Source organism: Danio rerio, chromosome 21 (assembly GCF_052040795.2).
Source record: "Danio rerio strain M-AB ecotype USA chromosome 21, GRCz13ab, whole genome shotgun sequence".
Taxonomy (NCBI): Eukaryota; Metazoa; Chordata; class Actinopteri; order Cypriniformes; family Danionidae; genus Danio; species Danio rerio.
The window spans coordinates 6,635,542-6,659,892 of record NC_141041.1 but is presented as its reverse complement, the minus strand read 5'-3'; the positions used below and the strand labels follow the sequence as shown (position 1 = coordinate 6,659,892).

Sequence of the window (24,351 nt, the reverse complement as noted above, 5' to 3'; positions counted from 1 at the left end):
ATTGAGCTCTGGTGACTGTGGAGGCCACTTGAGTACAGTGAACTCATTGTCATGTTCAAGAAACCAGTCTGAGATGATTCGCGCTTTATGACATGGGGAGTTATCCTGCTGGAAGTAGCCATCAGAAGATGGGTACACTGTGGTCATGATACTCAGGTAGGCTGTGGCGTTGACACAATTCTCAGTTGGTACTAATGGGCCCAAAGGGTGCCAAGAAAATATCCCCCACACCCTTACACCACCACCCAAATTGTGACCCAACCATCCGAATGTCGCAGCAGAGATGGAGACTCATCAGACCAGGCCACGTTTATTGTCCAATTTTGGTGAGTTGTAGCCTCAGTTTCCCGTTCTTAGTTGACTGGAGTGGCACCTGGTGTGGTCTTCTGCTGCTGTAGCCCATCTGCCTCAAGGTTGGACGTGTTGTGTGTTCAGAGATGCTCTTCTGCATACCTCAGTTGTAGCAAGTGGTTATTTGAGTTACTGTTGCCTTTCTATTTGCTGGAACCAGTCTGGCCATTCTCTTCTGACCTCTTGGTTCAACAAGCCATTTGCGCCCACAGAACTGCAGCTCACTGCATATTTTCTCTTTTTCAGATCATTCTCTGTAAACCCTGGTTGTGCGTAAAAACCCCAGTAGATCAATAGTTTCTGAAATACTCAGACCAGCCCGTCTGGCACCAACAACCATGCCACGTTCAAAGTCCCTTAAATCACCCTTCTTCCCCATTCTGATGCTCGGCTAGAACTGCAGCAGATCGTCTTGACCATGTCTACATGCCTACATGCATTGAGTTGCTGCCATGTGATTGGCTGATTAGAAACTTAAGTTAAAAAGCAGTTAGACAGGTGTACCTAATAAAGTGGCCGTCAAATGTATTTAAATAAATAAGTTAGTTCACCCAAAAAATGTAAGTGACCTCATCATTAACTCTCTCTCTCATTGTGGTTTAATTATCATGCACACTTGGCACTTATAATTGTTCTTGGAGCTTCATCTGATTACAGTTGAGCCACTGAAGTCACATGTGATGTTTTGACTATGTTTTTAGTTCCTTCTGGACATTGAGCATCTTTGAGCTCTCAAATTTAATCTAAAACATCTTTATTTGTGTTCTACAGGTGAATGAGGCCTCAAGCTATTAGATCGACATTAGGGTAAGTAATTACTGAATTAAAATTTTTGGGTGGACTAGGTTCACACACTCCTTTTAAGTATTTGAACTTTAGACACATGAATTCAAGGCCTGGAAAAGTACTTGGAAGTGCTTAAATTAAATTTGAAATCAAATTAGTTTGTGGTGTTATTTCATTTCTAAGTTGTACTGAACAGAACAAAAAAAAAAAAATTGTGCATGTGCATGTGGAAGGAGTAACAGGGTCTTGACCTTCATGAATTTTCCTTCGGCTTAGTCCCTTATTTAATAGGGGTTGCCACAGTGGAATGAACCGCTAACTATTCTGACATAAGTTTTATGCAGTGGATGCCTTTCCAGCCCCAAACCAGTACTGGGAAACCCATACACACTCGCATTTACACACATACACTCATACACTACGGCCAGTTTAGTTCACCTACAGCACAAGCCTTTAGACTGTGGGAGAAACAGGAGTGCCCGGAGGAAACCCACGCCAACACAGGGAGAACATGCAAACTCCACTCAGAAATGCCAACTGACCCAGCCGTGACTCGACACAGTGACCTTCTAGCTGTGAGACAACAGTGCTAACCTCTGAGCCACAATCTTACCAATCTTGACTTTATTACTCTTTGTGCATTGGCTTGTATTAGGCTACAGTACATCTCTTACAAGGAAGAGAGAAAGAGAATAAATAGCTAAATGCAGCTTAAGTTGTAAGTTTGTAAGTTAAACTGTCAGTGTTACTACAGAATGAAAAGAATACAGTAAATGCTGTTTGACCATCTTACTATTTACATATCGCTGGATGAAAGATCGTTGATGAAAGAAACAACACAATCTCACGGCAATTCGTAACTTTTTCATTTAGTGGCTAATTCGTATGAATTCGTACGATCTAATTCGTACAATTTAGTACGATTTGCTTATCCCCCAATGACGGTTGGGGTTAGGGGTGGGGTCAGGTGCCACGCCTCTTTTTTTAAAATCGTACTATTTCGTACGACTGAACTCGTACGAATTCGTACGAATTAGCCACTAAACTGGCAAAACGTAAAATACTTACGTTTTCTCGTGAGATCAGGCTGAAAGAAACCATATGGCATTTGAATGTCTTATGTAATTGTTCTGTCAGCGTTCAGCTTATGGGTGATGTCATTACCTCAGAAAAGCCTTACTGTCTAGATACTATCCATTGAAAGCATTTTGCCATGTGCAATAATTACATGCTGTATTATGTTCTGGGTATGAATTTCAAAGGTGTTTGATTTAAAATAACTAGTGCTTTAAAAAGTCAATGATTGTGCTGTTCATGAATGAGTGGGAACCCTGACTAACCCCTTAAGGGCATGCATCAGATAAATGTTAGACTGAGAAAATGCTAACTTTAACCTGCTGTATTCTATCCCTAATTTTCAATTGTTACTTTAATTAAGTGGTCTCCATTCCCTGAACAGTTCACTGTGTTCATGCAATCAAAATAATAACCTTTCTTTCTATTGGGAATGCTAGAGCTCAGATCCACAGGAAGAAAAACCTTCAACTTTTGAAAGAAACATATTTTGCCGTTAAATCAGTCATCAAAATGTAACGTGTTCTTCCTGTAAAGCAACATTGCTCTTCATTTAGCAGCACAACTTCTGATAGGTCTCGTCCAGTTATTATTTTTTTTTTGTTAACTGTTCTGCAACAATAATTAACAAAACCTAGAGAGGATCTTGAGCGTCACAAATATTTGTGGTACGGCAGTAAGAAGAGACTTTTCCAGTGCCAAGGTTCATGAACCTGCTTAGGCAGGCAACAATAGGAGCTGATGCTTTTTATAAGTAAATAAAATAAGAATATACAGTATGGAGTGCATGTTTTGATTGAATTTGACAAAAATGTAAAATTTTTAGTGCATCAAAAATTCAAACTCTAATACTCTAAATAAACTCTATGATTTATAGAATAATATTTTCATAAGTGATTTGTTGGTTTACAAACCTGCCATGTCCCAAGAAGGCTGAACTAGAGTCTGACTTCGAAAGAAAATAATTTCAATAATTGTAAGTGTTGTCTTGTCATCAGAAAAAACATCAGACAGAAAGAAAATGTAACGTTGCTGTTTAAGGTATATTTATAACTATTTTTGTTGGATTTTTGTCAAGCCACGTTACATAAAAAAGCATTCAACAGTAATCATATGACATTGTAAACTATTACAGTAGCTTATAGGACAACTAAATACATAATTCAGGCGTTTAGAAAGAGTAGCCTATACTTTATGTTTGACCTAGTTGTGAAGCGCGGCTGGCTTGACCACAGTTTAACACGCAGCTTTATTTGCTCAACTGCCCTGCTGAAAACAAAACATCACAACAAACAGACATACAGTTAAAACATTACCATATTTCTATTTTAAACTACAGAAAACTATAGTTTAAAACTGTAGTTTAAAATAGAAGATGAGTGGGCCACGCAGCACCCACCATAACCTAGGCAGCAGGTCCCACTACCGGCCTCCAGTGTTTCCCTGAGGGTCCTCACAGAGCTTTATGTAGCACCCTGGCAAAGCGTGCTCGGCGGCACATTTCAAGCAACATAACACAATGTTTTGTTTACGTACGCAAGGGGTGTCCAAACTCGCTCTCCCAGAGAGCCGGTGTCCTGCATAGTTTAGCTCTAACTTCCTTCAACACACTTGCCTGGAAGTTTTAGCAAACCTAGAAAGAGCTTGATTAGCTGGTTCAGTTTGGGCACCCCTGACGTAGGCAAACTGCGAGGAACTACACTACAGATGGGCCCGAGTGAAGCTTCACGAAGCAGACTTGTTGAAATTTGCTCCACTCGTACAGTCGGTATTAAACTCACCTCACGGAGAAAACTGGCAAAACTGGGAAAGAATTGAGCTTTATAAGTTGCAGAACGAATGTTTAGAACGCGACCTCACTGGCTGAGAATCTCGTCATGATGAGCACTGAAGAGAGCACGGGCCTGTTCAGATCGTTGATATATTACATAGAGTAACTTTAATACAGTAAAAGCGGTGTTACTGACTAAATATTTGTAGCAGCAGCAATAATATATTACAGAACGTTTACATGCTAGTCTGACATAAACATGACACTAGCAAAAGTATTGCATATATATTTTCCATAATTAAAAAAAACTTCATTAAAGTGTTATAAACCATAAGTCAAAGCAGCCAATTAATCACAATGTTATAAACTAGTTTTGAAGCAGAGTAGTCAGACAGAATGACAAATGCATGGTATTTAAAGCGACAGTTCACCCTAATATGAATATTTATTCACAGATCACTCTCCCTCAAGTGGTTCCAAACATTTCCAGGATTCTTTATTCTGTTGAACACACAAGAAGTTATTTTGAAGAATGCTGAAACCTGTAACCATTGACTTTCGTAGTAGGATATACAAATATTACTGTATGAAAGTCAATGGTTACAGGTTTTCAGCTTTCTTCAAATTATCTTTTTCATAGTGTTCAACAGAAAAAACGAAAATACCTTCAAGAAAAAAAAAAAAGGCTAGGCTAGGCAAGGGTGAGTAAATGACAGAATTTACATGTTTATTCTGACGAGTCTTCTCCTCTAGATGTCTGGCTTGCACACTGAAAAAAATATTCAAAGATGATTCCTTGGATTTACTCTTTTTTTTTTTTTTTTAAGTGGTTGTAAACAATTTTTGTGTTTGTAAATCTAGAATTTAAATATTTAAAAAATGTTAATAAAGTGTTTTGCAAACAAAAGTAGCAAAATGTGCAGGTATTTTATTGCAAAACATGCAATGACTGACCTGCCAAACTAACTGCAAACTGTACAAAACATCACTTCATTTTATTTTAGTCGTGGTGTACCCTCGTAAATGTCTGCTTCCAAGACGTTAGAGACAAATGTTTTCCTTTAGCATCATCACTTGATGTTGCCGCCATGTTGCTGTCTCTTAGCTGTACTGGTTGTTACGAAAAAAAAAATAACATCCTCACAACATCCAATCAGATAAGAGGAACCGAGAAGGTAGCATTTGAAGGCTTAAAAACACAAACGGTTTCTCTATTCTGACTGTATTTGCACACAATTGACAAATAGTCACAGGCAAATTAAACTTTAGTGACAGGGCATTAGTGGGCATTAGTAATGATCCTGTCTACTGTCCTGAGCATCTCACACGCTGGCCCCGGCCCATCGAGCAGTCCTTATTGTTGAGCCCTGCACTGACACCTCCAATAGAGATCCAGTGCTAAAATGTTGCTATAGTTTTTTTTGTACAGGTGATATATATTCCATCATCAAAAATGATTAAGGTCATGACTGTCTTGTACGATAAGTCAATATACTGACTATTGTGAGAGGCCTTGGTTATGCTTTTCAAAGGTGTTTGATTTAAAATAAATAGTGCTTTGAAAAGTCCTTGAATTTGCTTTTCATGAAAGTGTGGGAACCCTGACTAAGGCTATGCCTTTAAGGCTATGCATCAGATAAATGTTAGACTGAGAAAATGCTAACTTTAACCTGCTTTATACCTTCCCTGATTATCACCTTTTGCTTTAATGAAGTGGTCTCGACTCCCTGGACAGTGCACTGTGTTTGTACAGCTCTGAACATCACAGTAATAACTTTGCTTTCCATTGAGAGTGCTAGAGCTGCCATCAATAGGAAGAAAAAATGTTCAACTTTTGAAAGAAACATATTTTGTTGTTAAATCAGTCATTAAAATGTAACGCGTTCTTCCTGTAAAGCAACATTGCTCTTCATTTGGCAGCACTACTGATAGGTCCCGACTACCGTCCAACTATTTTCTTTTTTTGTTAACAGTAAATAACAAAACCTAGAGAGCATCTTGGGTGTCACAAATGTTTGTTTTGTTTCGCAAATATTTGTCCCAGCTAAACATTTAGTTGCTTTTAGTCCTGTTCTATTAATTTATAATTAGATTTAATAACATTGTAATAGTATTTGCTGAGGTAAAACAACAAAGTACTTCAAACATACAAATAAAGGCATTTCATAATTGGTTAAAAACACTGCATGAATAAGCTATAGAAGTCAATATTGTATGCTTTTAAATCACAGATCATTTTAATTGTAATTGTGTACTTAAAAAAACAATCCAGTAAAAAACGAACAATGATACAGTGTTCATATTTCATAAATGCATGTTCATAATGGATCATCACACTGCTATTGACTCTTTTTACACACTGCCCTTTAGAGCCTGTATTCAGAAACTGCATAATAGACACATAACTCTGATTATAACTCTGTATTAAAACCCATCTTGATTATAAATCTACAAATACAGTGAAAAAAGACATGCAGTATTTGTAAATAACAGAATCTTAACATGTATTCAGTGCATCAGGATGAAGTAGAGCAGAGGAAAACAGAGGAAAATGATGCTCCAAGTGATGCTTTTAGCTCCGTTGCACAAGTTTCCCTCACAGCATGAGAGGCCCTTAACATGAGGAATCAAATTTGAGGCATCGCAGAGAGATTTAGACACACAGCCTTTTACACTCAGTGACTGGCCTCCGAAAGTCCCTGTTGAAAAGAAACATTGGAGTTTACTGCAATATGCATTAAAAGTAGGGCCGCACAATATATAATTTCAGCATAGATATCGCAGTGTGATCATTCACAATATAGACACATCGCAGGATATGCAGTGTTTGTTTGTTTTTGATACCTGTGATTGTATAATAATTTTAAAAGCATTCAGGTATGAAAAATTGCACCATTTGTGACCTTAACTATAATTAATTGTATTGAATAATTTTTATTTTTTTATTCAGTTTCTGTACTAGATACTGTTTGACTCCGGAAACGATAAAACACTTGATTTCAATTGTATCTTTTTCTTGGTTGTAATTATAGTTTGTTATGCATGAAATGACTTACAACATATGCAAATACAGAAATGCACTGCAAATAGCACAGACAACAACGAAAACGTGTCAGAGGACCTCAAAAGTTTCTAGATTGTTTATTAGATTTTATGGAGAGATAAACGAGTGCATGAAAATACTCACAACACATGCAAATACAGAAATGCACTGCAAATAGCCAACGCAATCTCACGGCAATTCGTAACTTTTTGATTTAATGGCTAATTCGTATGATCTAATTCGTACAATTTAGTACGATTTGCCCATTACCCAATGACTGTTGGGGTAGGGGTGGGGTTAGGTGCCAAGCCTCCTTTTTAAAATCATACATTTTCGTACAACTGAACTCATACGAATCCGAATAAATGAGCTACTAAACTGGCAAAGTGTAAAATACTTACGTTTCCTCGTGAGATCAGGCTGGTTGTTTTCACATCTGGAAATTTACATAATAACAGTGTGCTTACTGAGAGGCGGGATCACGTTGGCTGTAATGAGGCGATATAGGAGTATTCGTACCAGTCCTTACTTTTATACGGATTACATAAAAAGAGATTATTTGTTTTCGACTTGAATTGGTTATTTCACAAGTAAACATATCAAGCTTTATATAGAATCATCATCTTTGTTGAGTATTTGCATTTAGCATTTTAGTGACTTGTTTTTCTGACCACTGTCTGCATGCGTCTTATGCAGACGCTTGTAATAACAATGCCTCGTGGGCGTGGTCGCATTAAAACTAATGCGATCAGACTGAAAAACTAGACATAGGCTGCGTCCGAAACCGCCTACTACTCAGTAGGTACTGCATTTGAATTTAAACGTACTACTCGGCCGTTAGAAAAGTACGTTCTATACAGTATGAATGTGAAAAGTATGAATGGAATTCGGACATACTACATCCGCCATTTTGTCATGGTCACATGACCTACCTGCGTCAGTTGCGTCGCTTTACTCCCATTCATGAATTCGCTCGTGGGGCATCATGGGATAGCGCAGCATGCATGGGATGTGCACTCCGGAATCTCGCCGGAAGTAGTAGGTCATCCGGGTACTTCTCGCATACTGATTTTCGAATTCTATGAATTCGGACATACTACTCGGCTCGCATACTGATTTTGGCGTACTATATAGTATGGAAGTATGCGGTTTCAGACGCAGCCATAGCGTTGGTTTCATACTGATTTCTTTATTGAGCAATGATTGTTTTCAACATGCATAGCTGCATTTAAAAGTAGACACTTCAAGCGTTCTAGAGATACATGTCTTGTGTCTGTGTGTTTTGTTTTCGCGGAGTTTCAGCGCATTTTAATGACGCGCACAGAGAGAGAACAGAGAGAATGCCTTCACTGTTTGTATACCTTATTTTGCTAAAGCACACACGTTTGTTGTTGTTGTGAGTGTGCACAACAAAAAGTAGACACCTGGTTCGATTGATGTACTGATCTTATCTGTTTGATCAAAACTGAAAGTGTAATTTAAGTTATGTTAAGACACTACACGTCAAAACGCGTATACGCAGTCTTCGACCCCAGGGCTTAACTAGGTTAATTAGGTTAACTAAGCAGGTTAGGGGATTTAGGCAAGTTATTGTATAACGATGGTTTGTTCTGTAGACTATTAAAAAATATATAGCTTAAAGGGGCTAATAATTTTGACCTACAAATGGTGTTTAAAAAATAAAAACTGCTTTTACTCTAGCTGAAATGAAACAAATAAGACTTTCTCCAGAAGAAAAAATATTATCAGACATGCTGTGAAAATTTCCTTGCTCTGTTAAACATCATTTGGGAAATAAAATTCTAAGGGGGATTATAATTCTGACTTCAACTGTATATCACAGAATAACCAAATATTGCATTGTTATTTTTTTCTGATATCATGCAGCCCTAACTAAAAGCATAAACATAGGAGTGATGTTAAATAAAGACTTTAATAATCTTTCTTCTTACATGTTGCATTCATGCAGCGGTTTTCGTCCCCTGTGCAGGCCATTTGAGTTTTGCAGTACACACCAAGACACGTGTAACACGTGTTTCCATTCGGCACGTCATTGCTGGGATCTGCAGGTGGAAAAATAGGCATGCGTTCTTTAACAGAAACTCTCTCTCCTTTATTTTTTGCATACTAAATGTTAGTAGTGTAGCAGATCACAAATCTCACGGTTCAGATCACATTATGTGTTTTGTTTGAGTCACTGATCAGACCATTTTTTAGAGAAAATAAATGTCTTGGTTTTAACAAACATAACATAGAACCTGTAATTTTAATAAAAATCAAGATAAAATTATGCAGCTGAATTAAAAAATAAAATTAAATACAGTGAAAAATTATCTTTGTTGCTGATAATGCTAAATGTATAAATTATAATATTGTGCAACACATCATATTCATTTATTATTATTTTTTTGTCTCATTTTCAATTTATGATTTAATAATTCATTGATAAAACTCTTGTTTCATTACTAGATGTAACAGTTTTTAAGATCTATTCCACATGTGTCAATTACAAGGCCCACGGGCCAAATACGGCCCGTCAAAACATTTAATCAGGCCCGACAACAAGTTTTGTTAATGAAGTTGAAGTGGCCCGTGCTCACTTTAAATATTAGGTGTTTAACAATTACAATATTAAGACGCAGGTGGTGCTGTTGCGCTTTACCCTACTCGATAATTTAGACGTTAGCGTAACGTGCACTAAATGTGAACAAGGTCAAATACTTCTAGGACTAGCACAATGTCACAAAAACGCCAAGTGGACAGCGAATATCGACAATTTCAACCAAGGTGAAATACTCATGTGAATAAATGTTCTCTATTGACCTTATTCTCCGCAGACGAGACGCGCTGCCATTTGAATCTTTTTGGCACAAGACTTCCGGTCTCATTCACTTCCATTCATTTTTAGACATTAAAAACTGCTCGTTTCGCTGTTTGATGTTGCAAACTGACATTTTTCTGTTATATTATTCTACCTGGTCTGTATAGTCATGCAAACATTTGTTTGTAGAGCAAGTAGTTTGACCGTTTTTTGCCGTTTATTATTCCTTGTCATTTCTCCCATAGGCGACTGAAACGGAAGTTCTAAGACAATCGCGAAAACAGGCGCACTTCCGCATTTTAGAATAAGGTCAATAATGAAGCTGACCAAAACATCCCGCAGATCCCGCCTCACAGACCACAGAGTAATGACAGTAGGCATGGCACGGGACATTACACCTAGAATAGAGGAGATCTTTTTCTATGAAAATATGCAGGATGTCTGGTAAAAATCCCTAATTTTCTTAGGTTTGGCATGTAAGCCCAGTGCAAGTGTCCTTTGGGGCAAAATAATCTAAATAATACAATTTCTTACTATTTTTTTTATATAGGCTACCATTTATCTATAATAGCCTAATAAATATATTGCTTTAATTTTTTTCCTTTGAAATCCACAAGTTCAGTTGTAGGCATTGACAGTTGACCTGGATCATTTCATGATTAGGTTGCCTTTTTAAAGCTAAAAGAATAAGTTTAATAGTACAATATCAGAAACCGTCTGTTGCTTGTTACAATATGGTATATCGGTTGTTGGCGTTTTGTTTTATCATCAGTTTTTTTCTGAATATGAAATTGTTTTTAAAGTAGACTACTGTTCTGTGCCTACTGTAATGTTTTCTGCTTATATTGGTTAAAGACCTTATTTTATTGGTGTTATTTCATGTTTTGATAGAGAAAAAAAACTGCTGTGACACAAATTAAACGTAAAACCTTACTATTTTGATAAATGTGGTTTAATGAAGTGTAAGAGATGTTACAAAGTTGTTAATACACTATTTTCTCCAATTAATATATTTTTTTAAATGTGTATGTATGGCCCCTGACTTGACTCACAACACTCAGTGCGGCCCTTACCAAGTTTGGATTTGACACCCTTGATCTATTCAGTGACATTTTTGATGGTTGTTGATGGTTGATGCCACCTATTGGTTAAAGAATGTAATTGCTACAACTTTCAACAATTAAACAGCAACTTTCAAGTTAAACGGTGATTTTAATGCTTTACCATAAAACGTATTGCACTGTTATCTGCAAGACTTTCTATTGATGGCTTAATCGTTTTCTCCTCTTTTTAGATTTCTGATCAAGTTATGTCAGATTTATTTATGCAGTGAATCATCTGATTTTCATTGAGCAGGTGTAATATTCATTAATATTAATTTTTCAAACTCTTATATTCACTAAGGTGCCGCTGCGCTGTTTGGGGTTGAATGATAGTTGCATCATCATTAACCTGCAGGCTGCATTTTGCTTATGGGGCTGCAAGAAAATAAATATTATTTGTTTATAATATATTTATTATAATTAATAAATGGTAAAATAATGAATAAAAAGAGTGAGGCTGGTCAAATAAATAGATTAAAAAAAAGTGTGACTGCTGAGAGGGCCAAAAAATGGACCGGCCCACCTGAAATTCTCCCAGTCCTCCTCACCAATCCGGGCCTGATGTACACTATATGATTCACAATATTCAGCTTGTTTTTTTTCCCCTAAGAGTTTTATAAATTCAGTTTACTGAATTTATAAGTTGTAATTAACCCAAAAATGTCCATTTCATTTTCATGTTCTGGGTTTCGTAATGATGTATATTTGTGACTTCAAAATCGCTACATACTCACACTACTACTCTAACATGCAGGGTTCCACACAATCGATTTGGGTTGGGAACGCTTGAAGGAATTAAGTGAACTTTTTAGTTTTTACAAATTTAAGTAAATTGAAAATAAAACAAATAAGATGTCCCCCCCATGTGTTGTTTCTGCTTATTTTAAGTAAGTAGTTTGAACAAACAGCAAACATCTTTTTTTGAGTGCATCAAATGCCCTTTCAGCTGCAACCCAGTGCTGGGAAACACCCATACACATTCTTATTCAAACACAGACACATACACTCATTCCCGACATCATTATTGATTTTTATGTTTAAGAAATAACAATACTAATACTAATATTAAACTCTTATTTCAGCATACAGTATTGACATAAAACCTTGAGTACAGTATAGACATTGATTGAATTGTGACTTGTGTATCGTTACACTCCTAGCTAAAAGTAATGTGAACTGTTGACTGTAAAAATATATACCTTTTGCATCATCTTTATTACACAGGTCTTCGTTACAGCAGTAAGAAGACACTTTTGCATGGCCGAAGTTAATGGAGCCACTCGGACAGGCGATTGCTGGAGCACAACTTTTAACTGTTGTCAGAGAACTACTGAGACCTAATGCACCTAAAATACACAGGAAAAAAAAACTGTTTAGCTGCACATCCTCTTAGTGGAATACAGATCTGGCAACGGTTTCAAAATGCATCAACTTACACCTGCAATGCAGAATACAAACAGACACAATTTTGTGATTATAAACTGTTATCATATTGCAGAATAAAATAAAACGTGATCTGCAGTATTTTGGATTTTATTTTATATGTACATAATTATTAGCCCTCCTGAATTATTAGCACCCCTGTATATTTTCCCCTAATTTCTATTTAATGGAGAGAACATTTTTTCAACACGTTTCTAAACATAATAGTTTTAATAACTCATTTCTAATAACTGATTTATTTTATCTTTGCCATGATGACAGTAAATAATATTTGACTAGATATTTTTCAAGATACTAGTATACAGCTTAGTGTCATTAAAAGGCTTAACCAGGTTAATTAGGCAAGTTAGGGTAAATAGGCAAGTTATTGTATAATGATGGTTTGTTCGGTAGACAATTGAAAAACAATATTGCTTAAGGGGGCTAATAATATTGACCTTACAATGGGTTTTAAAAAATTAAAAACTGCTTTTATTCTAGCCAAAATAAAGCAAATAAGACTTTCTACAGAAGAAAAATATTATTAGAGTTACTGTGAATATTTCTTGTTCTGCTAGACATCATTTGGAAAAAATATTCGTAAAAAAAAACAAAATTCACAGGAGACAAATCATTTTGACTTCAACTCAATATCTTTGCCTCTGTTAGTTAAATCAGTGACTTGTTTTAATTTTCAAAAGTTGAAATTACATTTAATTATACTCATAATTAATCAGCTGTCTGCATCTTTATTAGTAAGTTATAACAGTGATTTTTCATTTAAAAAAAGTAAAATCACACATTAATTCACAGAATAAAACAAAATAGAATCTGTATTGAAGATTTTATTTTAAATTCCCACCGGAAAAGTAGATGTTCTTTGACAAGCTACAAGTTAAATACCATTACATTACTAATATACAGTATCTACAGTATCTATACAGTATCTTTTTTGCATTGTACTTTTATTTTAACAACAGAAAATGTGGTTGAGAAAATTGAGAATGGAAGCTAACTGTTTCACAATGCTTTGTCTTATCTGACAGTGGATATGTTATTTGCTAAAAATGATTTAGTTTTAGAAATGTGCTTTTGTCTTTTCTCCCTCTAAACTGCACAGTACAATAGTTGTAGCTAAAATAGTTGTACAAAATGCATTTGAGTAAAATCAGCCCATAGCATGTTTTCATGTTAATATTTACTAAATGTCATGTTAATTTAACAAGCACAAATTGTTATTAGAACATATAAAAACTGTTCTTTAAACAAAAGGAAATTATGTAATATTGCACATATAAAAATCATCTTATTTAATCATAAACAAATTGAACATATAAAAACCCAGGCTCATTCTGGAAATGTACCTCTATATACATTTCTGGAAAGTGCCAGATACATCCCAGGAGTTACCTTTTTTTTTTTTTTTTTGCAGTTTTTGTGAATCCACCAGAGGCCGCTGTGTTTGCTTTTTTAGATCTCAAATTTCTTTTTCACAAGTGCCATTCAAGCTTGTTGTTCTCACGTAAATCCACCAGAGGCCGCTGTCGACTGACTCACTAACTGACTCCTCCGTTCCTAAACCCAACCAATAGTGTTTTCAAAAACACAGATTGACCAGCCCACACACTTCCCTAAACCCAGTCAACAATTTAAAAAAGCAATCCAGAAAAAGAAAAACCCTCAACTGATTTTTACCACGTTTTCAGATTTTACCACATTCACACCCTGTTATTTACTTGTTTATTTTACTTTTTGGATTCTGTTTTTGTCCTACCCGTTTTCTGGAACCGTTCTTCATCAGACTTGAACCCTGTCATTACGGTCAACTTTGCACTTCAAGTCCATCAACGTACATGGCGAGCTACTGATCAAACTGGTAACAGCGGGAAAGCCATCCATAAGGAGGTAAACGGTCAGCTGGTAGGCGCGAAATAGAACGGTATCAAACCGCCCCGTAGCGTTTGCTTAAAAAAACGAAATGCAGCCAAATGTACTTCTAGCTACGTAATTTGCGATCTCCAGAAACATATATAGGGCTATGTTTTTTTTAGAATGAGCCTATGTTGCAACTTCATGTTATTTAATTGTAAAAAAAATCATGTAAAAAAAATAAATAAATAATCGCAGAATAAAACAAAGAGATTGGGATTTGTTCTCATTTTAAAAAGTTGAAATCACACATCAAATCACAAAATGAAATCTATATTGAACATATTATTCAATTGAAGTTCATTTGTTCAGCGCTTTTCACAATAATTAATGTTTCAAAGCAGCTTTACAGGAGCACATTATTGCAATATAATTAAGATCAGAAAATGTAAGATTATTGGTTACCATAACTTTAACTAATTACCTAACTAATACCTTTTAACAGTTAAAGTTATTATATAAAAGCATGATTAGCCTGCAGTTATATAGTAAATAGGTATATTTAATAAAAAAGTTCAACATCATTTACATGAACACTTTTACAGCACCATTCAATTATATCAGCATCTCCCTCAGTCATTTATAGCAGCAAATCTGCATGCATTTCCCTGAACTTACTTGCATATGGAGTTGCAGCGAAACAGCTGAATAAACCACTGGGGCATGGTATCTGAGTACAGGAGCTCTGCAGACCCGGGCATTGATTACACGTTAGAGAGTGTCCTTTAGTAATAAAAAGAGGAGAGATATTAGTGAGAGAGTGACATTAGTGATCTGTATTTGAATTTCAATTCAAGCAGTTCATCCTTTACCTGCAGTAAAAAGAGCAAATAAAAGAAAAGCTGAGATTTGCAGATGCATCTTTGATCAGGAGGAGAGTGAGTTGATGTGTCTGTTTCACTGCCCATTTTAAAGTTTATCAAAAGGGGTGGGACTTAAGTGTATGCAAAAAAGGGTGTGTAGGGTGGGACTTGATGAAAAAGAAAGTTTTAAATAAGGAGTTCAACACACACTAGAGTTGAAATAATTGATTATTATTTACTATTTAAAACTATTTTTACTATTTTAAAAAATACATTTAAACAATTACACTTAAAATTACATTTAAAAAATACATTTTAAATTTAGCTGTGGATCTGGTATGTATTTTTTTTCCTTTATAACATTATACACATTTTAGTCAAAGACTTTTAAACAATAACAAAAGTTTATAAATCTATTAATAAAAATGGCAATTATTTACTGACTAATATATTAAAATTATAATTATAATAATATTGTAATCATTCATGCTAACTATTCTGCATATATTTTGCTATTTATAAAAAGTTTCATCCAAATATATAAAATTTGGCATAAACCACTCCATCGTCATCAACAAAAATAGACATATTAAGAATCTTTTCCAATATTATTTAAATACAGTCATGTTTATTGTATTTATTCAATGTCATTTGGAGCCAGTAGCTTTTCGACTAAAGTTTCTTTTTAGTGCTCCGCAGATGAAAGAATGTCTTGCAGCTTTGGAACAAGATCAGGGCGAGTAAACGAGATAATTTCGATATCTGGATGAACCTTAGAAATTCATTTATTTATTTATTTTTAATTATTTATTTTTTTAACGAGTGAACCATCATTTAGGTAAGCTTTTAAGGATATTGTTTTCTTGCTCAAGCTGTGACAAAACATCTGTGTACAGTACATACAAATGCTTATTTCCTTTTGTGAAGCCTTTAAGTATACAATTTACTTATTTTATATGGCGACAAAAAACAAACAAACATTGTACCCAAAATTATTATTTCCTTTTGGAATTAGTATAAGTACATAGGTTTTGTACTCAAAGGCCATTTGAATCGTAAATCATTACGTAAAAAAAATTGTTGTACCTAAAAAAAAATCTTTTTGAAATGAAAAGCCTTTAAGTACACTGCTTTCTTGTGGCAAAAACAAACAAACATTGTACCTAAAATGTATTATTTATTTTTAAAATTGAAAGCTTTTAGGGACACATTTTTTGTGCTTTAACTGTAACAAAAATAGTGCACCTAAAAATGATTAGTTCCTTTTGGAATTATAAGCCATTAAGTATACAGTTTACTGGTTTAAACTTTGACAAAAAACAAACAAAAATATTGTACCTAAAAAAGATCATTTCCTTTTGGAATTAGAAGCCTTTAAGTATACAGTAGGGTTTAAGTTTAAGTATACAGAAGGGTGCACAACTTATTTGAGGACCGGGAGGGAGACGCGCGATTTCCGGGAGATTATCACTCGTTTGCGGGCATTATGAGTCCTGCAAATGCATAGAGACTTCCGGGAGACTTGGGATGTCTGAACAGGGGCGTTGCTAGGGTCGAAAGGGATAAGGGGCTTGTTTTTTGAAAATGTAATTTTCTGCATGTCTTTAAATCTGAATATGATTTATTTTATAGTGTTAGTTGTTATCTAATGTAATACAAAGCTACAAACATGTTCATTTGGACAGAGTGATTAACTAAAGTGTAGTTTTGTCTTGGAATTTCTAAATTCAATACCTCGCAAAATATTGATATTCAATAGGCTACTATTTTTGATATAATAGAAACTGTATCAAAATTAGTACAAAAAAATTAAAGTAAAGATCTATATGCAGGAAATAAGTTTACTTCAAATTTCTTTAGAGGGAGATTTTTTTTAGTTTTCCTCAAAATAGGTTGATGTGGTCATTGCAGCAATTCCATATATACCTCACAAAAGTAGCGGAACATTCCAGGAAATCTCTAATGGATGAAGGAATCCAGCTATTGCTGTAGTTGAATGAAAATAAGATCTGAATAAACATAAAAAGGCTTTAACTGGTCTTTTACACAAATGCTACAATAAATGGTTTATATGTGTTCTTCCAGCCTTCTTAGGTATTTTCATAAGAATAAAGTCCATTTATAATTCGGTGTTAACTGATATAGCATGTTCTAATAGAAGCTATAAAATAATACGCTAGATGCATGAAACAGATGTGCCTGATAAATATGTCAAGATATCTATATCATTTGTAGAAAGCTAGTACAATTTACATTTATTTGAATAATTAGCATGTATTTACATTGATATGATGCACATTTGATCGATTAGTTATATTATTTCACCAAAACTAAACACATTTTATACTGTGAAAACAAATATTAAGCTTCATCATCAGTAACTATTCAGTTTCGCGAAACAGTTGTATTATTGCTTACATATGCTTGATAAGTTATCAGCATCAGCTCTTCAAAATAATGAATATATATGATGACGGGATTTTTTAACACCATGTGATAACAGTGCCACTCCCACCTGCCGGTAGAAACAGGTACTGCTGAATAGCTGACTTTAATTACATGACCCAAATGCTGCGTTAAGTGGAGCGCGTGATGTAAGAGCTAATTTTAAGGACTTCGATTACAAAATAAATGTTATACAACCTATTTTTATTTAAGTGCAACATATTCCAACAGATCAGGGACTTTTGACAATACATCAGGGGCTTTAACTGTGACAAAAAACAGTGTACATTAAAATGATTATTTCCATTTGAATCGTAAGTCTTTAATATACTGTTTTCTTGTGACATAAAAAAATCATTGTTCCTAAATATTATTCATTTATTCATTCATTTTCTTTTCGGCTTAGCCCCTTTATTAATTTGGGGTCGTCACAGCGGAATGAACCGCCAACTTATCCAGCACATGTTTTACGCAGCGGATGCCCTTCCAGCTGCAACCCAACACTGGGAAACACGATTACACTCTTGCACACACTCACATACAATCTGGCCAATTTAGCTTATTCTATTAACCTGTACCGCATGTCTTCGGACTAGAGCTGGGCGATTTGGCAAAAAAAATGATCACGATAATTTTTTTCATATCAGTCGATATCGATATTTATCACGATAAACGTAAAATCTTTATATCTATCAATTTTATACGATTTTCAGTATGCCAATCGCTTTGTAAAGCTGATTTAACACATTTAGGTAAATGTTTTAGCTGTCTGACAATATAAATGATAAAATAATAAACAAAAGAACAATCTTAATTCAGCATTTACTGTTCAAGTTTTCAACAACCAAAGACATTACAAGTTATTAGATATTATTGTTCAACATCAGAAGAAAAAAAAACATAATGAACCCGTTTTAAAACAAGTAAAGGTGATATCCGCGGATGTTTTAACCAAATTAGCACAAATGCAGACTCTTATTTTACAAATCGCGCATCACAACGAAAACATGCGGGGAGCCCTAAAGGTTGTATTTTTGCCTCCCAGTGATGCATAAATGGCGGTGCGGGCGCTGCGGATAAACCGCGGTCGGGTAATAAAAAATACATTAGAATTAGCTAATTGCAGGTCGGTTGCGGGTGTATAGCGGGACATGGCAGTGGATCAGCAAAAAAGCAGTGAGTCAGCTTAGCATTATTCACTGCAGTCTGCAGCTGGCAGCGTTTCAGAGGCGAGGCAGAGATGGCGTGGCTGCGCGGGGATATGAAAAGCAGAGAGCGTGCTTTTCCCTTTGATCTCGTTTATGGTGTATTTTGCTTAACTTTCGTTTGGGTAAAATTATTTTGCATTACTTTTGCCCACTTTGAGAAATTTTGTGAGTTTTGTTCATTTTTATTTAGATTGATTTGTATGTTATTTTTTTTTGGCTCGGCTCTTTCCATACAATATTGAGCTACCCTATCTCCTCAAGGGAAGATGTCGTACGACTTCCATTTTGCAAACACGTAGAAAATGTATTGTTAAAGACATCAGGTAAGAGGTGAAGGTCATTTTTATATTTATTTTATTCACAATAGGGAAGAATGCGGCACATTCAGATATTTATTAGAAGCACATTAAGAAGCACATTAAGAAGCACAGTAAGTGTTGCCGATTACTTGGGCCAGACAGAATCTGCACATTTGTTTTGCTTTTTCTCTATAGAATTTTGTAAATAATCTGTGTATTTATGTGGAATGATTTTGATATCGTAACTAAAATTGCAATATACAAAATAAAAAATAATACCTTTTAAACTTTTATTTAATGTATATAATGCAAATCCAATTACATTCTCTTATTTGATAAACAAAGCGAATTTGCTAAGACAGAAAATATTACTTTACAAACTCTATCGTACCTAAATCAAATGAACATTTTCATATTCTTTAATATTACTGAAATTAATTAAAAAACTGAATTAATTAAATTTACACATATTTACACAAGTAATGTGTATATTTATATAGCGCATTTTATTGTGAATGGCCATACACCCAAAGCGCTTCACTATCATGATGGGGGTCTCTACACCACCACTAGTGAGCAGCATTCACATGTATGATGCTATGGCAGCCACAGGACAACGGCACCAGTGCGCTCAACACACACGCTATTAGTGAAGTGGAAAGACTGTGATAGAGCCAAATCGGTGCAGGGGATGATTGAGAGTCCATGATGGGTAAGAGCCAATGCAGAAAATTTGGCCAGGACACCCCTATTTTTAACGAGAAGTGTCATGAGATTTTTAATGAGTAAGTAAGTAACCCGTCTTGGGCTGCAGGGTGATATGTCCGTGGTAAGTAAATATATAGACTCAATGATGGGCTATAAATCCGCCACAAGCTGCTTCACTCTTAAAGATTGCACATTTGCTATATTTATAAAATACGTAGTTTTATATTAATGTCTTTAAGTAGTAAAAGATAAACATTACTTTTTAGCTATCTCGATCGACTAGTTAGACCAGCAGCTAGTTTCTTGGGAACTGCAGCTACATTAGAATCTGGTTAAAGTAAAGTTGATGGTATGTAATCAGGAAAAGACTATCACATTCCCCTTTCACTCAAAACTCAGACGGTTTGTTTTGCAAGTGCAACGGGGGTGTAAAAACTGTCAAAAATGCTACTAAACAGAAAGTGCAGATACTGAGTGATAACTTAGGCAGAGAGTAGAGTTCAAATGTTTGTTTGAAAAGAAAATATAAAAATACAATGGCAAAAACATCAAAAACTTATTCAAACTAGGAGTGCAAAAAACGAATAATCGTCGAATAATCAAACATTTATTAACATTCATCAGTCTTACATAGTCTAATAAGCAAACAAGCACATGCATAAAGCTAGTATCCTTATGATTGTGAAATGAGAAAAGCCAGTCTGCATTAAGATTGTGTTAATATATTGATATATAAACTAGTGCTTTTTTTTCTGCAACAGATATGAAATCGGAGACGCCAGTGTTGCCAACCTAGCAACTTTGTTGCTGTATTTAGTCACTTTTCAGACCCCCTCAAGCAACAGATTTTCAAAAAAGTGTTTAGGGACAAATCTGGCAAATTTTTTTTTTTTGGTGTTACTGCAATTTTTTATAGACTCTCATATATTCGTACTGTATCGTTCTTACTCTTCTGAACGAGCTACGGGTGATGCCGTTGGACCCTCTCCTGCCTCAAAGCACTCAGGGCGTACTCACACTATGGTATTCAAACCGTGCCTAGGCCCGTTTCCTGGATCGTTTGAGAAGTGTGAGTGCTCTGAATCGGGCTCAGGCACTGTTCACTTGGCCAGCCCTGGCTCTGTTGGAAGAGGTGTGCCAGAGCGTAATTCACTTGGGCTTTGGTGCGGTACGCTTGTAGTGTGAGTGCCTGAGCCCAAAACTGAAGACGAGACGTGATTTTTTCTGGACTGTTTCATATGTGTTTATTATTCATTCATATTATTAAAGACACAAATCCCTCACTGCACGACAGCTACACCTTCAGCAAACCTCCTAATTCCTGCAGCACGAGGACTTTATGATTATTTATGAGAGTCAAAAGTGGCTGATCTGTTCAGAGACATATTTGACAGCGTGTTGCTGCATATCAAACGATTAAAACGATATAACTAAAGAAATCTCCACTGTGCTGAGAGAGAGAGCGCTTACTGAACAGTGCATCATCGATGACGTAAGCATGCCTAGACCTGAATGTAATGTGAGTGTGGACGGTCGGGCTGCCGTGCTTTGGCCCGGTTCAAGGCAACTCTACATAGTGTGAGTACGCCCTCACAGGCAGCCAAGTACCACACAGCTGTCTCTCACACCTGCAGCCCGAGAGCAGATCATCACTCTGCGTACTAACGGCAGATGATTTAGCATTGCGAGTGTAAGGTATTTTCCTCGTACAGTCAAGCTGATCTGCTCCTCCTTTCTAAATTTTGCAATTTAATTTAATTTAATTTAATCGTTCGCTCTTTTTCCTTTCATAATCACAGAGATTTTAGTGACAGTTTCTGAAATTGAGTTTATTTTGTCTGAGAGATTACTGCAAATTCACTACACATCAATACTGATATACTTTATTCAAACAACAATTAATTTGATTAAATTGACATGCATATCTAAAGCGTAGTATAAATATAAACACCTCTTTATTAACCCTAGGCTGTTAAACAAACTGCGCGTCAGGACGTCAGTAATATGCAAATTGACGGATGACGTAATCTAGCGACATTTAAGGAAGTTTATTTATCAACAAATTTCTGGAAGATCATGTGCTTATGATTTACCACAGCCGGTCCCACATTAGCTAATCATGATCCTCCAATCGTATGTTTCCTAAGTTAGAAGGTTCAGATCTTACCTCTCTGACAGGTCATTCAGGGTGTCCTGGAGGGGAGAGGTGTCCAACCTACAGCATCTAAACACTGGGGTACCTCAAGGCTCTGTTCTTGGGCCACTTCTCTTCTCCATCTACACATCATCTCTAGGACCAGTCATCCAGAGACATGGATTCTCCTACCACTGTTATGCTGATGATACCCAGCTATACCTCTCTTTTCATCCTGATGATCCCTCGGTTCCAGCTCGTATCTCAGCCTGCCTGTTGGATATTTCACACTGGATGAAAGATCATCATCTTCAGCTGAACCTCGCAAAAACGGAAATGCTTGTAGTTTCTGCCAACCCGACTCTACACCATAACTTTTCAATCCAGATGGATGGGGCAACCATTACTGCATCCAAAATGGTGAAAAGCCTTGGAGTAACGATTGATGACCAACTAAACTTCTCTGACCACATTTCTAGAACTGCTCGATCGTGCAGATTTGCACTCTATAACATCAGAAAGATCCGACCCTTCTTATCTGAACATGCAGCTCAACTCCTTGTTCAAGCTCTTGTTCTCTCCAAACTGGATTACTGCAACTCTCTACTAGCTGGGCTTCCAGCTAACTCTATCAAGCCTCTTCAACTGCTCCAGAATGCAGCAGCACGAGTTGTCTTCAATGAACCTAAACGAGCACATGTCACTCCGCTGCTAGTCCGTTTGCACTGGCTGCCAGTTGCTGCTCGCATCAAATTCAAAACTCTGATGTTTGCCTACAAAGTGACTTCTGGCCTAGCACCTTCTTATCTGCACTCACTTCTGCAGATCTATGTGCCCTCCAGAAACTTGCGTTCTGTGAATGAACGTCGCCTCGTGGTTCCATCTCAAAGAGGGAAAAAATCACTTTCGCGAACGCTCACGCTCAATCTGCCCAGTTGGTGGAATGAACTCCCTAACTGCATCAGAACAGCAGAGTCACTCGCTATTTTCAAGAAACGACTAAAAACTCAACTATTTAGTCTCCACTTCACTTCCTAATCTGCAATTGCCTCTTTGAATATCACACTAACTGTACAAAAAAAAAAAAAAAAAAAAAAAAACTACTAACACTTCCCTTCTTAGACTTTACAGACCTGAAACTTGCCTTTAGTACTTATTAATTGTTGCTCTTAGTTGTGTAAATTGCTTCCTTGTCCTCATTTGTAAGTCGCTTTGGATAAAAGCGTCTGCTAAATGACTAAATGTAAATGTAAATGTACTATAAATAACCACTATCTTCATTCCCCATTTATCAAGAAGCCCCCCTTCCCCCTGTGGTTAGCACTGTTGCCCCACAGCAAGAACACCACTGGCTCTGGTCCTCGCCTGGCTGGTTAGTGTTTCTGTGTGGAGTTTGTATGTTCTTCCCACTGTCCAAAGATATGCGTCATACGTGACAGACTAAGCCAAACTGGCACTTTGTTTAGGTCCCAGCATCAGAATCTTTCCTTTTCAAAGTAGTTCACCTTAGCCACTTCAGCCGGCGAGTTCTTGAGATTTACCTGAGCTCAATCTCCACTCTCGCTGTGCGATTTTTCAACAAGATACTAGCATTTAGTTTAAAGTGACATTTCAAGAGTTCACATAGCTGATAATTGATTAAAAAGCGTGAGTGGCATGCTGTCCCGGGAGAGAGCCCTGAGTTCATAAGATCCTCGAGCCTTGGGCTCCCTCACATTTTCAGGGCGAGAGGGGAGTTTGAGCTCATGTAGATCTCGAGAACTCCCTTGCTATTTATGGCTAATGACAAATTAGGGATAGCTTTAGAGCAGGAGTTTTCAAAGTGTGAGGCGCGCCTCCCCTTAAGTTTAATTATTATATGTATTTTTTATCATATTTAAACGTTTTAATTAAACAAAGCAAAAAAAATAATACGTCAAATATAAGAAAACCTTTTTTACCCAGAAGGCCATAGCTGTGAATTCGCTTCTGTTTGGCAAGCCCGCCAATACAGGTATATGCCTGCTAATACAATGGATCGGTTTCTGAGACCCCCCGATTCAAACCTGCAGGTTAATGATGATATAACTAGATAAGTCACCATTTTGACATACAGCTGTTGTGGTACAGTGGTTAGTACGTTAGATTATGACGCGGCCAACCTGGGTTCGGTCCTTGTCTGAGTAACAATTTTTTTTTTTCATTTTTGTTGTTAAGACATAATACTGTTAGGGTTGTTGAACATTTGAAGTTCTAAAAGAGCTGTTTTCTCAAAAAAAGACGTGATAGTGTAATTAGAAACTGAATTGGAAATAACCTTATTTTAATATAGTCAGTGGTGAACTGAGGTGGGCCGGTCTGAGGCTTGAAACTCCAGGGCTGAAAAAGAGTCCCACTCCGGCCCTGCCTATGTCTATGACTGTGGGAGGACCTGGAAAACCCGAGGGAAACCTACGCGAGCATGAGGAGAACATC

The 24,351-nt window shown here is 36.2% G+C and overlaps 1 protein-coding gene and 1 long non-coding RNA gene across 2 annotated transcripts in view; one reads left to right on the top strand and one right to left on the bottom strand.

Annotated features, from left to right (window-relative positions):
* LOC137488778 (uncharacterized) overlaps nucleotides 1–12,305 on the top strand; it is a 200,591-nt gene extending 188,286 nt beyond the window's left edge. The window contains exons 4-5 of the long non-coding RNA XR_015519964.1: nucleotides 1,123–1,158; nucleotides 12,174–12,305. This is a non-coding gene — a long non-coding RNA (uncharacterized LOC137488778). The remainder of the gene's footprint in view (nucleotides 1–1,122; nucleotides 1,159–12,173) is intronic.
* LOC137488777 (urokinase plasminogen activator surface receptor-like) lies at nucleotides 6,350–15,199 on the bottom strand. Its single transcript, XM_087300676.1, has 5 exons — nucleotides 15,113–15,199; nucleotides 14,919–15,023; nucleotides 12,149–12,295; nucleotides 8,978–9,088; nucleotides 6,350–6,681 (listed from the first exon to the last, which is right to left on the bottom strand). Exons 1-5 carry the CDS (start codon nucleotides 15,159–15,161, stop codon nucleotides 6,491–6,493), a joined length of 603 nt encoding a protein of 200 aa, XP_087156802.1. The 5' UTR covers nucleotides 15,162–15,199; the 3' UTR covers nucleotides 6,350–6,490.
* Between the last annotated feature and the right edge of the window lie 9,152 nt (nucleotides 15,200–24,351).